A 21,645-nucleotide genomic window follows, 5' to 3' on the forward strand; every position below is an offset into this window, starting at 1 on the left:
GAATATCTCTCAATCTAGCCAGCTGCCCTAATGTTAGGCAGAGTCCTCCCAGGTACTGGGGAATCTTAGATGGGTACCCTAATTTCTAGGGCTTTTATGACTTCACATTATTTTCTGGGTTTCTTGGATATTTCCATGGGAAGTTTCAAGGAATGAATCATATGCAGCTAGCTACTTCCAGTTGTTCCCCAGAAATTATCTCAATTACATTTAAATCAGAAAGCAAAATATTTCTGTTGTCAAAGACGAACACATGCCTAATGCTCTGGAAAGTTTAAAATATATAGCAGTTATAAGCACAATGCTATTAACCTTCATAGTTATTGTCATCAACATGGCACTAACTGCCAGGCACTTCAACAAATGTTTACAAAGCAGTTAGATGTTTTGGTAAACTGTCATACTCAAGGTAATCAACCACATACAATGTACACTCTAACTCTACATAGCCAATACCTTTGGCTCACTTTGCTTTTGTTTTCATTAATAAACATTGGTCATCTCCTCTGTACAAGAAAAACAGTAGGCTAGAGGAGGGGTGAATAAGATGATAACCAAGCATGAACTAAACATATTCTGAAAGAAACAGATGCATGTACAAGTAATACACAACATTGAAGAGAGAAGGAAGAAGATAAATTATGAGAAAGCTACACTCTAGCAGTTAAGAGATACGGATTTGAACTTACATTGCCTGAATTCCAATCCTGAATCACCTTACTTTATCTATGACCTTAAGAAGGAAAAAAAATTAGAAAAGGAAAGAAATGTTTAATTACAGCAAACGCACAGAGGGAGTCAGGCTTCAAAAGCACTGGCAAAACGAAACAAAACAAAGTAACACAACATTTCTAAGGTTCTCTAGTTTACATGGTATTCTTGTGCTGTTCTTGGTGGGACACAAACCTGGTTTTCATATTTTCAGAAGTCATAATAAGTTTTCAGATATAACATGGGTAAAATCAGGTTCAAAGCTGTTTTGTTAGAAAGTTTAGGTTTCATAGAAGAATTATTCAAGTTTTATATCTTAGAGATTCAGAAATGTGATTCTGTGAGTTTTAGATTATCTCAAGGTACAAAATATTTTGTTACTTCTTAGTGTGGTATGTGAATGGCTTAGTCATATTGCAAGCAGGGTGAAAATGTCATTTTTTTGCTTCTATGTCTTCCTAAATTGTTTTTTCTGCATCTAATACCTAGTCGTTTGAATTTATCTTTACACCACTTCAGAGTCACTTTTCCAAATTTGTCTGATAATGTCAGTTCCCTCGGCAAAAATCTCTGCCAACTTCATATAGTCCACATGAGAATGTGAAAATTCCTTAGCTTGAGACCAACAGAATCTGTCCTTGACCCACTTTACCTTGGTCACCCCGGCACCTCCCCACTTTTCATCCTGTTTCCTCTTGGTGCATCCTGTCTCTCCACTGACATTGATCTTGTTAAGGTCACAATTAAGTGTGTTTGTCAAGTCCAATAGTCTATTTTCTGTCCTTGTAAGACTTCCTCACTGAACCTAACAGCATCAATCATCCTTCACCTGCAAAGAAACTTCTCATTCCCATGGTTTCCCTGATTCCAGTGTCCTGACTTTCCTTAAATCCATCTGTTTTTTTCCTTTGCCCTTAGTCATAGAATTCACTTATTTTTTTTTTCCTTCCACAAGTTCCTTACATGTTGGTGTTTCTCAAGTTCCACACTTTGACATTTCTCTTTTTATGTTGCATAATCCTCCTGGATGACCTTATCCTTTTTCATGGTTTTGACTGGTTCCAATATACTTAGTGACCCTTAAATCTAACTGTCCAGTTCAAGTATCCAATAAGCTGATGGGCATTCCTATGTGAAACCTCTACAGGTACCTTAAGGTCAAACTCAACACATAATTCCCACCTTATAATTCCTTTGTCCTGTTTTGTTCTCAGCCCACATAGCAAAAGTACCCGTTACCTGCACTGAAACCTTGGAGCGTAACCATTTCTCTTCCCTACCTCTCAGCCCTCCTCAATCACCATGCCCTGACAATTTGTCTTCTTTCAGTGTTTTTCAAATTCATTCTCTCCTCCATATTTGTATAACTACTACCCTAACTCAGACACCCACCCTCCCTTCCCTGTACAGCCTCCTAATTGAGCTCTCTTCTCTAGTCTCACCTTCTTTAAACCATCCTACTAAAGTTTCATCAAAGCCAAGATCATCTATTTAAAATTCAACAATCATGGGGCAGCTGGGTGAGTGAGTCAGTTAAGCACCTGACTCTCAATTTTGGCTTAGGTCATGATCTCATGGTTTGTGAATTCGAACCTCACATCAGGGTCTGTGCTGACAGCTCAGAGCCTTTGGGATTCTTTCTCCCTCTCTCTCTCTCTCTGTCCCCTCCCCCTGCTTGTGCTCTCTCTCTCAAAATAGAAAATAACCTAAAAAAAAATTCACTTTCTATCCATGTGAACAGCTAGAGTTCCTTGGAGATTTAATTTTTTTTTTAATTTTTTACTTACACTGACTCTAAGATTTTGAATTTTAGTTTGAAAAAGTCCTTTGATCTATAAATTACATCTAACTTGCCTAACATATTTCATGAGACTGTCCTACACACACCCTCACTTTGGTTTTGGTCAAACTTGGCAGAGAATATTCTCTTGGAAATTTGGGATCTACCAACCTAAAATTTCTAGGGTTCACTGTACATGGTATTTTTTCCCTATTATGCCTTAGTTTATACTATTCCATTCCCCTGGAATACATCCTTTACCTATCAGTGACAGCAAGCCCTATGCTTGATTTGGCTGTCTCGTAGTTATGCATTAACTCTTAGCCCAGTCTCATTTCAAAGAGTCTTCCTTGACCTTTCCCTGACCCACCAGACCACAATATGCACACTCTAACATACTGTCCCTTAGCACTCTGTAAGGCTTTTCTTTCTCATAACATGTACATAGTTGTATTATATTTCTTATAGAACTGATTCTCCCATTCGTCTGCAAGTGGATTCATTACTATATATCCAGTGCCTCACATGGTATCTCACCTTTAGATATGTTGAATAAATATTTATTGAACCAAATTCTAGGGATACTAAACTCTTCACTCTTTCATGGCCATTACATGAACTCTAATCCCCTAGACCTTGGCTCAGGCATTTCCCTCTCACTTCTCCTCTGTGGTCTCACCACTAGTGGGCTCAACTCAGCCTTTGAAGCTTTGTCCTCCATCAGGCTTTGTACCTTCCTCTGGCCTGTGGATACCTCAGTAATAGCACCCAAACTTTAGATACTCTGGAACAGCACTTTCTCTTAGATGAGAAAATTAGTGTTTAAGGTGTGTGCCTCTCAATTAGGGTATGCATATTTTATACCAGGAACATGTTTTAATCACCTCTAGATTCCTATCATGAAGAATCATTCCAGAGCTACAGTAAGTGTGTAGTTATTGAAGGGAGAGTAGTCTGGACAGATGTCTTTAATATAAAAAATGGAGGAAAGATTAAAGGATGGAAAAACACTAGAATCCATTTTATTTGTAATCACTTCTAATAAGAGAAAGTATTATAACCCTACCTTTTAACTATACATTGAAGTTGTTTCCTAAGAAAACTTCAAAGTGTAAAAAAAATTTATTTTTACTGTTTTTATAATTTTATGAATAATATGTATTAACATCAATGATAGGTACATAGCAAGGATTGTATTAAATTATATAACTCGGGGCGCCTGGGTGGCGCAGTCGGTTAAACGTCTGACTTCAGCCAGGTCACGATCTTGCGGTCCGTGAGTTCGAGCCCCGCGTCAAGCTCTGGGCTGATGGCTCGGAGCCTGGAGCCTGTTTCCGATTCTGTGTCTCCCTCTCTCTCTGACCCTCCCCCGTTCATGCTCTGTCTCTCTCTGTCCCAAAAATAAATAAAAAACGTTGAAAAAAAATTAAAAAAAAAAAAAGAAAAAAAATAAATTATATAACTCAAAATCACATCTCTCATTGTGGTGTTAAAACTGCTTTGGGGCCCCAAAAGCAATGAGAATTTTCATCACTAAAACATTGGCTTACCAACTCAAAGTATAAAATAGGCAAACTTGGTTGTTTGTATCCCCCATCTTCCCATATTACACTCATTTTTCCCTCAGATTGCTTATAGCGGTGAACGACGTTCAATAATTGTGTCATCTTCATTATAAAACTTTCAATTTCACCTACAAAATTCTCACTCTGAATGCCTTCAGCAGGATATTTATTATGTTTCTCCTTTATTTCTGCTCAAAGTCTTTTCCAAACTGCTGCCACCCTAATTGAGCCCCAAAAATCAGAGGGTAGCAGCTACCACAAGTAAATACTAAGTAACTCAGCTGGATTAGGAGGCATGGATCCATTTTTCAAAGCCACGAACAAGATTATTCATCCTGGTGACCTCCAGTATCCTTTTAAATATATAATGCATGTTTAGGGGTGCCTGGTTGGCTCAGTTGATTAAGCATCTGACTCTTGATTTCTGCTCAGGTCATAATCTCAAGTTTACTGAGTTCAAGCCCTGCCTTGGGATCTGCACTCACCATGCGGAGCCTTGCTTGGGATTCTGTCTCCCTCTCTGTCTCCCTCTTTCTCTGTCTCCCAAAGAATAAATGGACATTAAAAAAAAATAAGTAATGCATGTTCAGGATAATAAAGTTCTGGTCTTTGAGTTTCTTACTGTTTCCCTTAGGTATTTACCTCATATTTACAGTCAAAATATGTATCATTTACCTAAAAGAAGCAATCAGTATTAATCTTTCTGGGGTTAAATTGCAAAACCTCATGTAACAACTGTGGCGTACTTTGTTTTTCATAATCCTCAAAGATCCATGTTTAAAACTTTAACCTACTTTGATCAGCCAGTATCCTGAGGAGTTCAGTGAGTAGCCTGACTGAAATTTAAGAGAAGCCACCATTTCTAGGACCATCCATTTGTTTGGAGGTGCCATTCAGGGCATTTCATTTATGCATGCACACTCTGTGTTTGTGTTCAATAATACAGACCTCAGAGATGATTAAGTGGAGGATAAATTGCTGAGGCATGAGAACAAAATAGGTTCAGATAACAAACTGAAAATTTCTTCCTTCCATGAGTATTTTATCTGTGCATTTTTATCTTAAGCTGTGTTTTCAGTTTTCACGTCTTTTGTTATAGTTCAAATGAAACAGTTTTTCTTGAGAGAAGTAACAGAATTGAACACTTGATGCTTCTGATGTCTGTGAATGATACTATTATTCAGGGTTTAAAAGGAATGGTCTTTAAGCCTAAAGCTGGCATAATTCAATCTGCCCTCATCATTCTTCTGTTTGCTTTATTAGATCCTGGCTGTAACAAAATGCTAAGAAAACAGAAATGCTTATGGAAGGTATTCCTTTATGACAAAAGCCCAGAAACTGGACTCAAGTCAGATGTTGAATTCACTTACTCAGTAGATAGGCGGTGAAAGGGGAGACCTTGCGTCTTCAGTATGATAGAAATACAAGTATAAAAGGACATTCAGGTTAAAATGCAGCATTTCGGGAACTGAAGTAGATGACGGCATAGTTGCTGAAGAAGGGGAGGATCCTGTATAATGGCTTTCCCACCGTGCTGGATTCCCCTGGAAAGTGCACTTTGCGTGTGTACACACAAAACTCCCACAGTTGAAAGGAATTATGCACTCATCCCTGTGGCAAATCACATTCTAATTAAACCACTTCACATTTGTGAATGAGAAATTTTTAAAAGCCGAAATTGCTTTCTCTTTCGTTTAGTAGAGATCGTGGGAGTGTTCTCTTTTTTTCATAGATATAGTTGGGGAATTAATTGCTGACGTTAGAGGGTATGCCATTATGTGAATTAATTGCTTTATGTTTTAAAAGTGCTTAATGTTTTTGTCTTATAGGCACTTTTCATGTCTGTCTTCTAAATACATGTGCCCTGGTGTCCCTGCTGTCATGAGCACCTTGTTGGCGAATATAAATGCTTTCTATGCTCACACAACAGTTGCAACAAATGTACAGGTTTCTGCCTCAGATCGATTTGCTGCTACCAACTTTGGTGTAAGTATTTTTTGGACTTTAAAATTTTTACTAGTTTACAGGAGTTACATTTTCAAGGGACTAGGGATTCCAGATATTCTTGGAATCTTATTGCAGGAGGCACTTCTTAGGGACTCTTAGTGTAGTGGGGAGAAGCTAAAAGTTCATTAAAATAATATTCTGCTAAATAATTTTGGCAGCCAATTGGCATCTTCAATAGGGATTAAATCTCCCTATCTGGAATGACCTTTTCCAAGAAGGAAACACATAAATTTTGTGATAGAGTACTGGGATTTTATAGAACTTTCTCCATGTATGCAAATTTAGGATTCATCATTTCAGATGCTATTCCCTGGTAAAAGTGAGTTTGGTTGACTTTTCTGGAATCTGTTAGTCTCCATTTATAATTCCTCTTGGTTCTTACTGCTATTGGTAGTTATTAGCATGTCTTCTGAGTAAATCATAGTAGGTGTATAGAGTTGAAGGACTCTCTGTACCTAATTAAGATGTCCACCTGAAATATTCAAATGCAGCAAGGACTCATTGAAAAGCAGAAATTCAGGAATCCTAAGGAAACTCAAATATTTAAAAAAAAAATTTTTTTTAACGTTTACTTATTTTTGAAACAGAGAGAGACAGAGCATGAATGGGGGAGGGTCAGAGAGAGAGAGAGACACGGAATCTGAAACAGGCTCCAGGCTCTAAGCTGTCAGCACAGAGCCTGACGCGGGGCTCAAACTCACGGACCGTGAGATCGTGACCTGAGCCGAAGTCGGACGCTTAACCGACTGAGCCACTCAGGTGCCCCAGGAAACGCAAATATTTATCTGTTGCACCTGTCACTGGAACTCATTCTCTATAAGCCTTGTGGAATTGAAATTGACAAGACATAAATTAATAGTAACCAGAGTAACATGGTGAAGATCTAAACTAAGACAAAACTAGTGAAAATGGAGAATGAAGGACATGTTGCAGAGCTTTTCATGGCATCGAATCAATAGCACGTAGTGTCTTTGGGGATATGGACAGTGAAGGAAAGGGAAAGCTTTCTGGAGAGATTCCCAAGGTTTTGAGTATGGCAACTGGTAGTTAGTAGCTCTGTTCAATAACCCTGTGAGACAGGTAGTTTTATTCTCACATGCGTATGTGTGTATACATGAAACCAAGCTCCACTATAGCAAAATGATTTTCATGACACCATAGTTAATTTTTCCACCGCACTTCCAAATTGGTTCACTGAATAGATTTTGTTATTGATTATGTTGTTAGAAATTAAATTTGGGGGTATGTGTCATAGAGTAGAAACAAATGAGACTCAGCAAATAAAAATGTGTGAAGCCAGTAGGGGAAAAATGTGCTGCTGTGTATACTCTTTTCCTGTCCTTTTCATCTAAAAGAAAATGCATGTGAGGCATGTGAGATGAGTTGGAATGAATCAAAGGAAAAAGTAGTTGTTTAATGACAGATCAGATTAAGCACTAATAGAAAAAAGCAGTCTGTGTTAGGAGTCACGGAATTCGAGTTTGTAGTCAAATTTAGCAAGCAAGTCCATTCATTCAAGCTTCAATTTCTCAGTCTGCTCAATGAAGGTAACTATTGCTCTAATGTGTTTCTTAAACTGAAGATGAGAATCAAATGACGTTAAAGATAGAGAAGCCAGCTCATAAAAGCTGAAAATGGTCTATAAATATAAGTTTTGAAAATTTCATCTCTCTTGCCCTTACCTACAGTGTAAAACAGTGTACTAGCAGCTACTTCTGTTAGACACATTGACTCTTGTAAAAGTCAGGACAAAGAACATTCCCTGGTCAGCTCAATAAAATACTGTTATGACTAATAACAGACGATTAGAACAGTTTTGTCATAAAAACCTCATCTTGGGGTGCCTGTGTGACTCACTTAAGCATCTGACTCTTCATTTCGGCTCAGGTCATGATCTCTTGGTTCATGAGATCAAGCCTGGTGTTCGGCTCTGTGCTGACACCACAGCTCCTGCTTGGGATTCTCCCTTCCTCTCTCTCTGCCTCTCTTCTCTCTCTCTCTCTCTCTCTCTCTGTCTCTCTCTGTCTCTCTCTCTCCCTTTCTCTCTCTCTCTCTTTCTCTTTCTCTCTCTCTTTCTCTCTCTCTCTTTCTCTCTCTCTCTTTCTCTTTCTCTCATTCTCTCTCTCTCTTTCTCTCTCTCTCTTTCTCTCTGTCTCTTTCTCTCTGTCTCTGTCTCTCTCTCTTTCTTTCTCTCTCTCTCTCTTTCTTTCTCTCTCTCTCTCTTTCTCTCTCTTTCTCTCTTTCTCTTTCTCTCATTCTCTCTCTCTCTCTTTCTCTCTCTCTTTCTCTCTCTCTTTCTCTCTCTCTCTCTCTCTCTCTCTCTCATAAATAAGGAAACATTTTTTAAAAGTGTAAGAAAACAAAACCAAAAACCTCATCTTGGTAACAGGATTGTCTTGAGATTTCACCTGTAACATAAAGCACTCTGTTATGAAATTGTTTTGCTTTTAATATTCTGCCTGGATACACTGTAGAGAATAAGCCAATCTTGTGGAACGCTGAGCTTTTCTACCTCTGAAATAGAAGATGTGTCTTTGTGATTAATATGTATCCTAAAAGCTACCTGGAGGAAAATGAGATAGAACTTCATGCCGACCCAAAGAGGAGAAACCAAATTGATTTCATTACTTTTCAGTGACAACATGATTATAAAAACTTTATTTTGTGCGTCAAATAACTTATTTTAGAAGAGGGCCAAAGAAAAAGAATGTTTTTTCAAAGTACATTTTCATAAATTGTAAATTTGGTGTGTAAATGTGACTATATATTTCTCGACCTATTGAAAGTAATGCAATTTGTTTAGTTAGATATATCTAAGTATAAAGTCTCCCACCTCCAATTTATGGTCCCAAGTTCCTTCCCTGAATTCTGAATTTGATCTGTTGCTTGTGACTCAGGAACATCATTACGTTGGCCCTTTTTTATCCTTCTCAAAAGTGTAACTCAGACATTTGATTTTCCAAATAATAAACCAGTGGAGAAAGCTTTCTTATGACAATTGTAAACAAATATATACTTAAGAAAAAAATATCAGTCTTACAATTCAGATATTTTTGTGTACAGTTGCTATTTCTCATCATGGCTTGGGTGAAAAATGATCAGTAATGAAGTGAAAAGGACAGAACGCTTGGGTGTGAAGAAGAGGAACAAGAAAAGTTTGTTGAGGAAAATGGTTAGAGAAATTGAATGAAAATGATAATAAAAGAATGTAATATTATAAAAAGACAAAGGAAAGCTATTTTGAGAAAAGAGAAGTATATAACATTTTCAACTGTTGCTAAAGTTAAAGTAAGATGGGGAAATAAACGACCTCTTTGTATTTGGCAAGTAGGAGGTGATTATTGACTGAAGCAGTTGATATTGAAGCCTAATTTCACAGGGTCCTTCAGTGAATGACATAGATGAATGCTTGTGTAAATTAGGTTCCTCTATTCACTAAAATATAATGCAATCACTAAAAATCATGTTTTTAAAGAAAAGTACATAAAAATGAGCAATGTCCATGATAGAATGCTAAGTGAAAAAAAAAACCCACAAAATTCTTTATACAGTCTAATTCCAACACTGAAAAAACAACATACACACTGTTTTAGAAATAAGACTAGATGGAAATGTGCCAAAATGCCAATGATACAGCCACCTGGTAGGATGACAGCTGATATTTTGTGGTTTTGCTTTCTATTCATCTTTATACTAAAATTGTAAAACTTTCCTATATTATCATTATATTTTATAATAAACATGTGAATCAAAGGGTGAATGTGGCTGAGGACATAGAGACTTTTCTGTTAAGTGAAATGAAAAGGGGGAAGATTGGGCAAGGGAAGATTTTGCTATGAATAAAGAGATTTTATTTTTCCTGTCTTGTTGGGTCAGAATTTTTTTATTTAAAAAGGTAAATTTACACATGTTTATAGATTATTAGGAAAGGGAGTAGTTGTGAGAGTCAAGTTGCAGATTTATCTAATGGAAAACAGGTGATGCAGTGAGTTCCCAGAGGAGAAAGAAGAAAGGTAGTGAAAGAGACAAAAGGAGAGACGTTCTTTGGAATGAGAAAGGACAAGTTCTGTTCTGAAATTTCGGGAATAGTATCTGTGTTCTTGCAGAGAATGCTGAATTTTTGATATAGGAGTGAAAAGCTGGGGTGTCATACCCCATTTCCCTAATCCCTGTGGTTGTCTACAAGAACAGGAAATGCTCATCTACAAGGCAAAGACTATAATACAAGGCAGGTGAAGGATGCTGTGCAAGGTTTGGATAAGTTACCAAAGGGAGTAGAAAGAGAAATGCTTCAGGGCCGTGGAAGAGGAATTCCTAGTAAAGCTGAAGGTATCATTTGATGTTGAGGAGCATAAACTTACTGTCACAACAATATAGGTGGCTTTGAGATTTTCTCAGAAGTTTTCAGCATTCTGATGCTCATGTAACAGATTTGGGAAGTTGATTATATTGACTCTAGGTTGAAATTTTGTAGAAGAGAGGCAATGGAGGGGCATCTGGGTGGCTCAGTTGGTTAAACGTCTGACTTCAGGTCTTAATCTCATGGTTTGTTAGTTCAAGCCTCACATCTGCATTGTCAGTGCAGAGCCTGCTTTTGGGATTCTCTCTCTGCCCACCCCTGCTTGCTCATTGGCTCGCACTCTCTCTCTCAAAATTAATAAATAAACTTTATAAAAAAAATCAATTGAAGGGTGAGTGAAGCTGTCAACAGAGACGTTGAGATGATGCAGCCTGGGGTCTCGTTTTGAGAAGTTGTAGCAGGTGAGCCAGAGTCAAAGGATTTTGATAGGAACATGATACATTTCAGTTAAAATTACAAAGGGGAGTCTTGGGTCCAAGATGTGGCTCTGGGATATGCTGTTGAAAATTGAGTGTAAAACTCAATAGCTTAAGTTATAGCTTACATCTTCTCACAGGCACTGATTGGTGAATTTTCAAGAATAATGCAAGCTAGTTATGTAGCATAGCCATTTTTTGAAACCAGAAGTACTGAGAATATTAACATCATGGACATTGGCAAATACTAAACATGAAGGTATTTTTCATTTGAAGAGATGATTTAGCAGCATATCATTGAGTGTAAAGGTTGCTTGCAGTCAAGAAGATTAAAGAAGTTTATTGGATGAAACATCCTCATGGCTATTGAAAACACCATGGGTAGATCAAGGGTTAGAAAGGAAGAAAACTCTGAGTTTGGGCTCAGTATCTCAACTTGACAGGAGAGTCTTTAGAAAACTTATTTAGTGAGTTATTTTAAAGTACACATAACAAATTATTAGTTATATTGGTGTTTATTGAGCTCATTTTTTTCCCTGGGTCTCTGATCCAGCCATTGTTGGGCAAAAATAAATAAGCTAGTAAATACTTCTTTACCATTCCATATGTTCTTACATTTGTCCACTTGTTCATTTGATATGTATTTATGTGTTCCCTATAGCAGTAGGCACTGTGGCAAGTAGTAAAGGGATTGAATGATAAACGTTGACGTCTACTTTCTGAGGTTCATGTTCTAATGGGATAGTCACTTAACCATCTAGAACAATAACCCTAAGTCACTCCCAAAGTGTGATTAGTATCAAAGGAGGCTTTGATATTGAGAGATTGAAGAGGATCAAGTGATTGATACTTTTCAGGGACTGATGAAAGTGTGATAAAAGGAGCAGGGCTTTTAGGGATGAGTAATATTTTTCCACTGTCCAAGAAGTAGTTGGGAAGCTACCTTGGGTCTGGGAAGACATTTGAGTAAAGACCAAAGTAAAGATACAAAATAAGTTCAAAGTGTGTGTAAGGTAGCCTGCCTACTAAGTAGGGCAAATAGAATGAAGGATGGTAGAGGGGCTCCTGGGTGGCACAGTCAGTTAAGCCTGCGACTTTGGCTCAGGTCTCACTCACGGTTCCTGGGTTTGATCCCCGTGTTGGGCTCTGTGCTGACAGCTGAGAGCCTGGAGCCTGCTTCAGATTCTGTGTCTCCCTCCCTCTCTGCCCCTCCCCTGCTCATGCTCTGTCTCTCTCTTAAACATAAATAAACATTAAAAAAAATTAAAACAAAAACAACAAATGTAGGTAGTATAAGAAGAAACTGTGCTATTGGGTTGACATTAGATTGTTGAGGGCCTTTAAAACCTACAGAGATGTTTGGATGTCATTCTTGAAGCTTAGGGTATAATCTTTGATTTAGAAAGATGACTAACTAAGGAAATGTTGCAGAAGGGGGTGAGGATATATATCAGACACAGTTCAGTTGTAGTAATAGACACCATGTTAGAAACTTTAAGTAGAAAGGGATTTGGCACAGGGAATTAAATGCTTATAATATCATTTGGGACTCAAGGAAGATCTTTCTGTAATAATCCTCAAAATATCACTGATATTTGAAACTGATTTTAAGAGAAGTGGTGAGTTTTCTTACAGTTGGGGAGGTGAGGAATCAGAAGGCTGCTTCTGCTAATGCAGCAGAATGTCTGAGACCACAAAGCTAGTGACCAGAGACTGGGAAATGAATGTCTCCAGGACTTAGCAGCCCAAGTAAACCAAGAAGCAGGAACTAGGCCTCCATCACTCGTCTGCTTTCCAAATGTAGCAGTGCACATGTATCTAATAGGCAGAAACTAAGATAATTGCATAAGCCTAGCTGCAAAGGAGTTTGGGAAATATGATGTTTAGTTTTCCAGTCTCAGAACTACTGGAAGCCACACTGAAAGAAGGTGAAATGAGTAAAACAGTTCTGGTGTTGAATACAGGAGGACTAGATGGAAATTAGTGATAGGGCTGATAAGCTAGTGCTGACAAAGCAAAGTAATGCTGTGCTAATGGCTTAGAGAAAATGAAGATTGTGGCAAAGGAGAAAATGTGTGTGAGAAACATTTTAGAAGTCATTTTTAATGACTTGACAAATGATTATTTCTGGGGAGAGGTGGATCTAGGTTTTGTGCTTCCTAAACATTATATAATTTGATGAGATTCTTTTTTAATATTTTTTAAAGTTTATTTATTTATTTTGAGAGAGAAAGAGCGCACGAGAGAGATCGAGCTCTCAAGCAGGTGAAGGGCAGAGAGAATGAAAGAACCCCAGGCAGGCTCTGTGCCATCAGTGCAGAGCCTGATGTGGGGCTTGAACTCACAAACTGTGAGATCGTGACCTGAGCTGAGATTAAGAGGCAGAAGTTTAACTGACTGAGCCACTCAGGTGCCCCTGATAAGACTGTTTTTAAGAAAAATACAAATTGTCAATAGGAAACAGAAAATTATTCATTTTTAATGAAAAAAAATGAATGCCAATGAATTATAAATTATAATATAACAAACACTACAAATATTATAGATTCCAGAAAAACAGCATATTTTCATTAACTTCCTGATACATCTCTTTAAGAGTTTTTCTAGAGTTTTTGACTTCAGATTCTTTGATCACTTCTTCATATGATGAAAGTCCTGAAATACCATTCTTATTGAAAAAAGATAATCCAGTGTTTAGGAGAAAAAAAATATCTGAGGCTCTCAAGGGGAAGGTTGATCATTGGCATGTGTCCAGCACACTCAATTATATTTGGGTGTGCACATATCTTTTTCTGTGATGAGGCTATCTGTGTTTACTAATGGACACCCAACAAAATTAGTCTCCTACCCTCTCATAGATCCTGGGTGATACGGGTACTATCTCTTTGATGATTACCTTTCAGAGGGATAGCTCCCAAGTACTTGGGGAAGACTTCTCTGGGTTGTAAAGTAACCTGGCAAGAGGCTTTGAAACACATTCACATTTCCCAGGGACAGAGGAAGAATTACAGTTAGGCTTTTTAAAGAGAATGCTCAAAAATTAAGACATCAGGGCCTAGAGTCAGGAAAAACCTTTCTAAAGTTTAGTCAAAGTGAGGGAAACTTTGAGAGTCTCTAGGTCAGTGAATGATTCCATCTCAGGGCTTTTCAAACTTGCCTGTGAAGGGACTCCTTAAATACTTTTCAGTTGATGACATTTGTTAGTCACTGACACCATCACTGTAGCCCCCAGTGCTGAAGCATCATTAGATTCAAGTTAAATCAACCCCTGCCGCGGGAGTGAGATAATAAGAAACAAAGAAAGGGAAAAGAGCAGCTGAGAATGAGGCAGAGGCTTTTACACCCCTTCCTCAGAAGAACATTTCCTTCTACAACTCCCAGGATACCAGGGTGATATGTTTACATTTCTTGTTGATTTTAATGCACTTGTGAGGTAGCGACCACTGTCCCCTACTCAAAATCTCCCCTGTGCTCATGGGCCAAAACTGGCCCACCAGCTGGTTTTGTTTGCATGGCCCACATGCGAGGTGAGAATGGTTTCCACATTTTAAATGGCTTTTAAATATCAAAAGAATACTATTATTTTGCGACACATGAATTATATGAAATTCAAATTTCACTGTCCAAAAAACCAAAATTTTGCTGGAGAACAGCCATGCCCATTTGTTTGTATATTGTTTCTGGGAGCACTGTGCTACAGTGGCAGAGTTTAATAGCTGAAAAGAGTTACTACCTGGTTCTTTAGAGGCAGTTTCCTGACCCCTGGTCTAGAGTTACTTTTTTTTTTAAATTTATTTTGTGAAAGAGAGAGCATGCACAAGAGAGAGCATGTGTGAGCAGGGGAGGGGCACAGAAAGAGGGAGAGAGAGAATCCCAAGCAGGCTCCATGAGGCCCAGCTGGGGCTCCACCTCATGACCATGAGATCATGACTCACGGGGAAATCCAGAGTCAGATGCTTAACCAACTGAGCCACCCAGGCACCCCTAGAATTATTCTTATCAACTAATTAAACCTAAGTTTTTGCTAACTGGTAACAGTATTGTGATTGATTTGGCCCGCTACTAAATACCAGGCATGTGTAGACATTACCTAATGTGAAGAACAGAGTATCATGGAGGCTTCAGATGTTGTGGCATGCCCCTCAGGAGAATCATTTTTTAATCACCCAGTCTTTTGTTACTCCTCAAATCACACCGTGCAGGAAATAGGCCTCCTCAGATCTTGCAAATGCGGTCTCACTATAGTTAAATAGAATTATAATAAATACAATTAAATTTCAAGCTGCTCTTCTGTTTAAAGAATCTCTATGAAGATGTAATCAGTAGCACACTTTTAATTTCATATCATCTGATATTGTCTGGGATTTAGCGACAACAAGCCTGGCAGTTTTCTCCACAGTTTTCTGTGTTCCTCGAATGTAAATTTTCCAGCTGGGCACTGAAGACTGAGGTAGGAAGACCACACATGTGATCTGTGTCAGTCAGAATTCTGTTTGGCTGCATGAAATACAATTTTTTTTTTTTTCTTCGTAGATCCCAAGTCCAGAAGTAATAAGGAATTCAGGATGAGGGTAGCTGTTCAGGATTGTAATTTTTTGAAAGGGTGGGCAGACAGGGCTAAGGTAAGGTATGGGGGCGTCCTGCTCCACCACACCTAATTGCTTGTTTAGCTTTTTATCTGAAGGTAACATGACTGTTTTACCTTCACGTGTCTAGTCTGAGTTTCAGGCGGAAGAAAGGAGAGGGACACAGGGCAGATGGAGAAAAAGCCTGACAAGGAGTTACATAGTGAACACTAATACAACAACAGTGCCTGGCAAGCATTCTTTTAGAGTCTTTCCAAATAATAATTCATGGTAATGTGCTAACTGGGTCCATCCCCTTTAATAAACTATGTATATCTCATTAGCCAAAATCATACTGCATGACCATTCTTGTAGGAAAAGAGGTCATGAAGTTAGGTATTTCAGAATGGCCACATTTTAATTACAAGGTTCTAGTAGTAAGGAAGAATGGAAATGGATATCAAGCACACAACCAGAACAGTCACTACCAGTGTATATAACAGGGCTAGTGACTTGGGCATTAATGTGACTTACTAGGGTCATGTCAGCTGTCTTGATGATTTATACCAATCACAGAGGTAGATAAAGCATCTTAAGACATGACGTGAGCACATTAACTTTTACAGTTATTGAATGGTTAACTTTACTGTGGCCTAAACTGATGATGGTAGTGGTTCTTAGGGTTTTCTCTTTTGATTGAGAGCTACTGACCCACGTGGTTGGGGGATGAGGGTTAATAAAAAGACAATATAGTTCACCTCTTTCCCTGGGAAAGTCTGAGGGAAAGTGGGAAAGGAAAATCTAAGACCTTTAACTCATCAGCAGTTTTCAGTAGCTTTACTGAAGAGTCTTCTGCCTAATAAGATGGCAAGCATCTTGAAGGCAAGTTTCATTTCTTAGGCTCTTTCATTGTCTCTGCAAGGGGTTAACACAGAAAATAATATCAAGTTTGATTGTCTGACATATGAACCAGATAAAAGTAGTTTATTCAGAAAATTGGAGTTTCAACTTAGGAACAGTTCATCAATTTCTGTTAATAGCTCACTTCATCAAAATCACTGACTTCAAAGAATGAGTTATAACCCCATAAATCTACCTTTTATGTGAAAGTGTTAGGAAGTTTCTGCTTCGGCCAGTATCTTCCAAAGTACACTTTGTTATTTACAGAATACTCATGTAGGCAGAGACCTTTGCTCTTACTTCCACTCTCTTATTTCTTTTTATTTTTGATTAAAATCTGAGACTCAGAATGGGGGATCATCTACCTATAAACTTTGTGTGACTTTGATGTTTTTATTTTATCTAATTTATTTACTTTATTTAATCAACATAACTTCATCTTTAGACTTATAAGCAAACTCATTATTTTCAGATCCTGTGAAGAGGTCAGTCCAACACTGAGATAGCCTCAGAGGGAAGTATTAGTTTTTTGTGTGTGTTTTGTTTTGTTTTGTTTTTTTGCTTAATGTTTTATATATATGTTTTTTAAACACTAAATCATAAACATACTGGAAAGGCAATCAGTACTTTCAGATTATGAAGTCTATACTTGTTACCAAAAAGAAAGTACTTTTTGAAATTGTTCTTGATGAGAACAATAGCTATTCCTGCTTCCACAGGTAGGAGAAATTTCAAAATAATAATTTATTTCTGAGGAGGTACAGTGGTGTGTGGGGTAGTTGATGTTTTATCTTGCTGACTCATATTGTTGTGAATTAGTACAGTGGTGATTCAGTTCTCTGGACTCTTTCCCCTGAAAGCAACTTTTTGGATACTTTCTTATTCATCACAGAGAGTCTATGTGACTTATTAGCAAGAGATTGGTTCTGTTGTGAAAGCTATCTGCATTTGAATCACTGTTTTGTCACATACTAGCTCTATCACCTTAGATAAATTTTTTATATCTTTGAACCTTCCATTCTGTAAAATGAGGAGAATAACTCCTAGAGTTGTTTTGAGGGTTACTTTTAGAATGACCATTTACTTCTGTTCTCCTATTTTGTTTTTGCTCTGTACAGAGGGAAAAATTCATAAAACTATTGGATCAGTTGCATAACTCTTTAAGGATTGACCTGTCAAAGTATAGGGTATGTACAAAATTATTTTCCTGAAGGTAAGATACCATGTTTGGCTGAGATGCTTTCTTGTCATATTATAAAAAATCATCCACTGTGTAATGGAAAAGTAAAAATACTGATCTTGGGATCTCAGGTTCTATCACACTGGAAAAGTCCAGTCAGTAAGCAAGCAGATGTCCCTCGTTCAGAGACCTTGCCCCACACAAGCCTATACTAATAAAGTGTGTGTGTGTGTGTGTGTGTGTGTAATTTTACAATTATTTTAATAACTTTCAGACTGAGAGGCAATCAGCTAATTCTTGAGGTAAACATGTGGCATAGACCTCATCTTGAAAGCTCACCCCTTGTTGCTGAGATATCCTGCTGATAGTTCCTCGGCTTTTAAGATTCTTACTTGGACTCACCGCTTAATTCACTCTTTCTAGATCACTATAATATGCTTTTTGAAGTTGTCCAAAGTTTTTGTCAACTATTCTATACTTCACCTCCAGGTGAAACATACAAATACATACACACACAAATGTATTCATGTATTTTTGGGTGTAAATATATATATTATTTTAATTATAAAGATCTTAGATACAAAATATTCAGTTATAAATTATATTTCTAGAAAAAATTTGTAGCAATAACTCTTGCATTCTTTATTTAATAATTTATTCTAAACATCATACCTGCAAATATGTGTATCTCCTACATTCATGTTTTAATTCATTATTGATGGATCTCTTAATTGTATATTTCTGGAAATTATACCACATTTTGTCAAATTCAACCTTCCTGTTGGAACTGGGGCCAACACTGTTAGAAGATAACTGCTATTAACTAGGCAATAAAAAAAAGATAATTGGGGGCAAAGGGGCCTTGAGGCCACATTATTTGTCATCATTTTGACACCTTAACTCTGCTGAAGTTCATGAATATCTAAAGGTTACATGTGGTTTTTCAGGTCACTCTTTAAAAAGCCAATCTGAAAGCATGGTAAATGAGAAATTCCTCAATGTTACAATGTTAAAATCTTATATCAAACATTTTCATGATCACACCTTTCCTTTACTTCAAAGTTCTGAACTTCTTTATTTTTATATGACATTTCACCCAACATCACTAACAAACTTTTTGTTGAAATCCACAGTACTTGAGGGAGAGACTTGGCAGTGCAGTCTTACTCTTTTTTTTTAACTTTTAAAAGTTTCTTTGTGACTAAAGGTAAATGTAGCATATGTAAAAGTTCCCAAGGGTATTTTTGGAAAAAATTACTCATCTTGAGAAAGTTATTAAAAATATTTCCAACTACATGCTGTCCACTCCACTTTTAGTAGCAAAATTATTATAGCAACAAAGACGAATAATAACGCTGCATGAATTGTATAATTATATATACATAATATATAATAAAAATTATATTTTTATTGCAATGTGGAAATAGAAGCATATGGCTTTGTAAGACTAGCAGTATTTCCATATTGTTTACTTTTTGTAATATTTTATGATAAAATAGTTTGGGAATACTCTAGGGATATTTTTATAATTTTACACAGTTCATTCCCCATTTCCTTTACCAGAAAGCTAGTTTTAATTTGTTTTCCCACTCTGAAAATTTACCCATTTTCTGTTTATTAATTAACCAGGAAAACTTCCCAGCCAGCAATGCTGAACGACTGCAAGACCTGAAATCAACTATTGACCTACTAACAAGTATCACCTTCTTCAGGATGAAGGTACCTCATCTTACCTGTCACCATCTTGTTGTGACATACCACATTTATTCCCTGCTAAAGTCTGGCTTTTACTCCTCTCTTGGCCAGTGCGGTCCAACCCTTGCAGTTACGCCATGATGCCTTTTCCTTTGTTAAGTGAATCCTCCAGTATGAGGTCTGTTGAAAAAGAATTATCCTAGACACCTAAAATATTCTGATACATTCGGCTTAAATTTAGTTTTAAATTAAATCCATCTTAAATACGGCTCTTACTAAAAAAGAAATCTCTAAGAATGCTAAATGGAAATGAGTTACTTCTTACTTTAGTTTTAACTCCCATGGCTTGCTAACCTTTTCATCCCAACAGAGTAGCTGATTCTTTTAAGTTTGCCCCAATTGTGACAACTTTCACTTTCAGTCCTGGAAATGTCTACATAGGGATATATTTGATTGTTGAATCCTTTTGTATAGTTAACTATCTACAAAACTATGCAGGCATTTCTTTTTAGGTAGATCTCTGCTTTAACATCAAGTTCTTTGCACTCATAATTGGGCTATCAAGACTATTCATGTCAAGTGTTTCCTAAAACTATTTGTCAGGCTATGGGCTAAAAAATTTTGCTCTCTGAAAGAGTTTTATGATGTTTATTCAGAAAATTCCTCTACAGAAAAAAACAAAACGATTTTCAGTTGCTCATGATTGTTTTCACTAGAAGCACTAAAAATGGTACTATATGAGAGACAGAAAACAAAACCATGCCATATCAGCAGTCATTTAGAGTTTTTCAAGTCCAAAGAAAATTCATTTGGCTTCAAATCACAGTGTAATTGGGTGACTGGGATAAATAGAATTTATATCCATTCTTATCCTCTGGAAGCAGCTGTTGGAACAGTGTATAGGAAAGGATAGTGAGCTTCCAACCAGGCTTACGAGGAAAAGTTACTTTATTGACAGGTGATGGCTGTCATTAACACTGAGGCAGGGGGGACATGGGAGTGAGGGTAGGGGGTGCCTGCACAAGTGCTACATATCTGCCATTTCTCAGTCACCAGCCTTGATGTGTTTAGAAACCAAATCTCAAACTTCCAGCACCTCCTCCTCCATCCTCACTACCAGCCGATGACCTTGCTTCACACTGCACTGAAAAAAATGGGAGCAAATGCGGGAGAGCTTCCTCAAGCTCAGACCACATGCTCCTCCCACCCACCCCATCTATCTACTTACCTGCATCTGTGTCCATATACTCTTCCTTCCTTTATTACTATTGATTAGCTGTCTCTTCTCCTAGAAAAGGCCATCTCTTCCAGCTGTGCAATTGATTTCATGCCCTTCTGAACACTAAAGCCTTGGTGCTGCAGTGGCTCCTACTCTCCTTAAAGATGGACTCCACTTTTTTCTCCATCTACAACACCCGAATTCCCCCTGTCCTTTAATACCAAAACACCTTAGAATCAGCCTCGTTATGTTTTATTGCCCATCTCTATTCTTTCAGCATCTTTTGAACAAATTTCCTCCTCCCATTTTCTTTTTTTCTCATTACACGCAGTCAAATTCATTCCTCTGGTGTACAGATCTATTCTTTTTGACAAACGTGTAGTCGTATCACCACCACGGCAATTAACCAATGAAACGGTCCCATAATCCTCCAGAATTCCCTCGGGCTGCTTTTTAATACTCACTGCCTCTCCCACCCCCTTGGCAACTACCTATCCATTGCTGTTTCCTTATAGGCTTACCTTTTCCAGAATGTCCTGTGAATGAAATAATACGCTATATAGCATGACACATTGGCTGTTCATCCATCTTGTTGAGTGTTATCAACAGTTCATTCCTTTTTATTGAGTAGCCATTCTTGGTTATGCAGGTAGCCATTCTGAGTAGCCATTTACTGAGTAGCCATTCTTGGTTATGCATGTACTACAGGCATTTGGGTTGTTTCCAGTTTGGGTTGTTAATAAAACTGTTAAAAAAATTATGTAGAAATTATTAGTGTAAACATAAGCTTTCACTTTCCTTGGAGTGAGGTTCCTGGGTTTGCCTTCTTAGCAGCTATGTTTGAGAATCCTAATTGCGCTATATCTTGTGGCAAAGCTCTTGGTATTTTCCGTGGTTTTAAATATTACTATTTTGTTAGCCATTCTAATAGGAGTGAAACTGTATCATATTACATCTTAATTTTATTTATTATTGATAATGTTGGTCATCATTTCTTGGGCTGATTTGTTATCTGAATTTTTCTTTTAGGAACAATCTTTTGAAATATTTGCCCATTTTTTATTAGTTTGTTTTGTTTTGTTTTAGTATCAAGAGTTCTTTGGGACCCTTGGTGGGCTCAGGTGGAAGAGTATGTGGCTGTTGATTTCGGGGTCATGAGCTCCAGCTCCAATTTAGGCAAAGAGATTACTAAAAATAAATTTTAAAAACTTAAGGAAAAAAAAAGAGTTCTTTATATAGTCTAGATA

The 21,645-nt window shown here is 37.4% G+C and overlaps 1 protein-coding gene across 1 annotated transcript in view; it reads left to right on the plus strand.

Moving 5' to 3' along the window:
* The window catches only part of LOC125910388 (protein unc-13 homolog C), a 339,112-nt gene that overhangs the window by 55,507 nt on the left and 261,960 nt on the right, over nt 1-21,645 (plus strand). The window contains exons 7-9 of the mRNA XM_049614136.1: nt 5,886-6,042; nt 17,423-17,491; nt 19,114-19,203. Of these exons, the coding sequence (XP_049470093.1) occupies nt 5,886-6,042; nt 17,423-17,491; nt 19,114-19,203 (316 nt within the window). The remainder of the gene's footprint in view (nt 1-5,885; nt 6,043-17,422; nt 17,492-19,113; nt 19,204-21,645) is intronic.

The sequence above is a fragment of the Panthera uncia genome (genome assembly GCF_023721935.1).
Source record: "Panthera uncia isolate 11264 chromosome B3 unlocalized genomic scaffold, Puncia_PCG_1.0 HiC_scaffold_1, whole genome shotgun sequence".
NCBI lineage: Eukaryota > Metazoa > Chordata > Mammalia > Carnivora > Felidae > Panthera > Panthera uncia.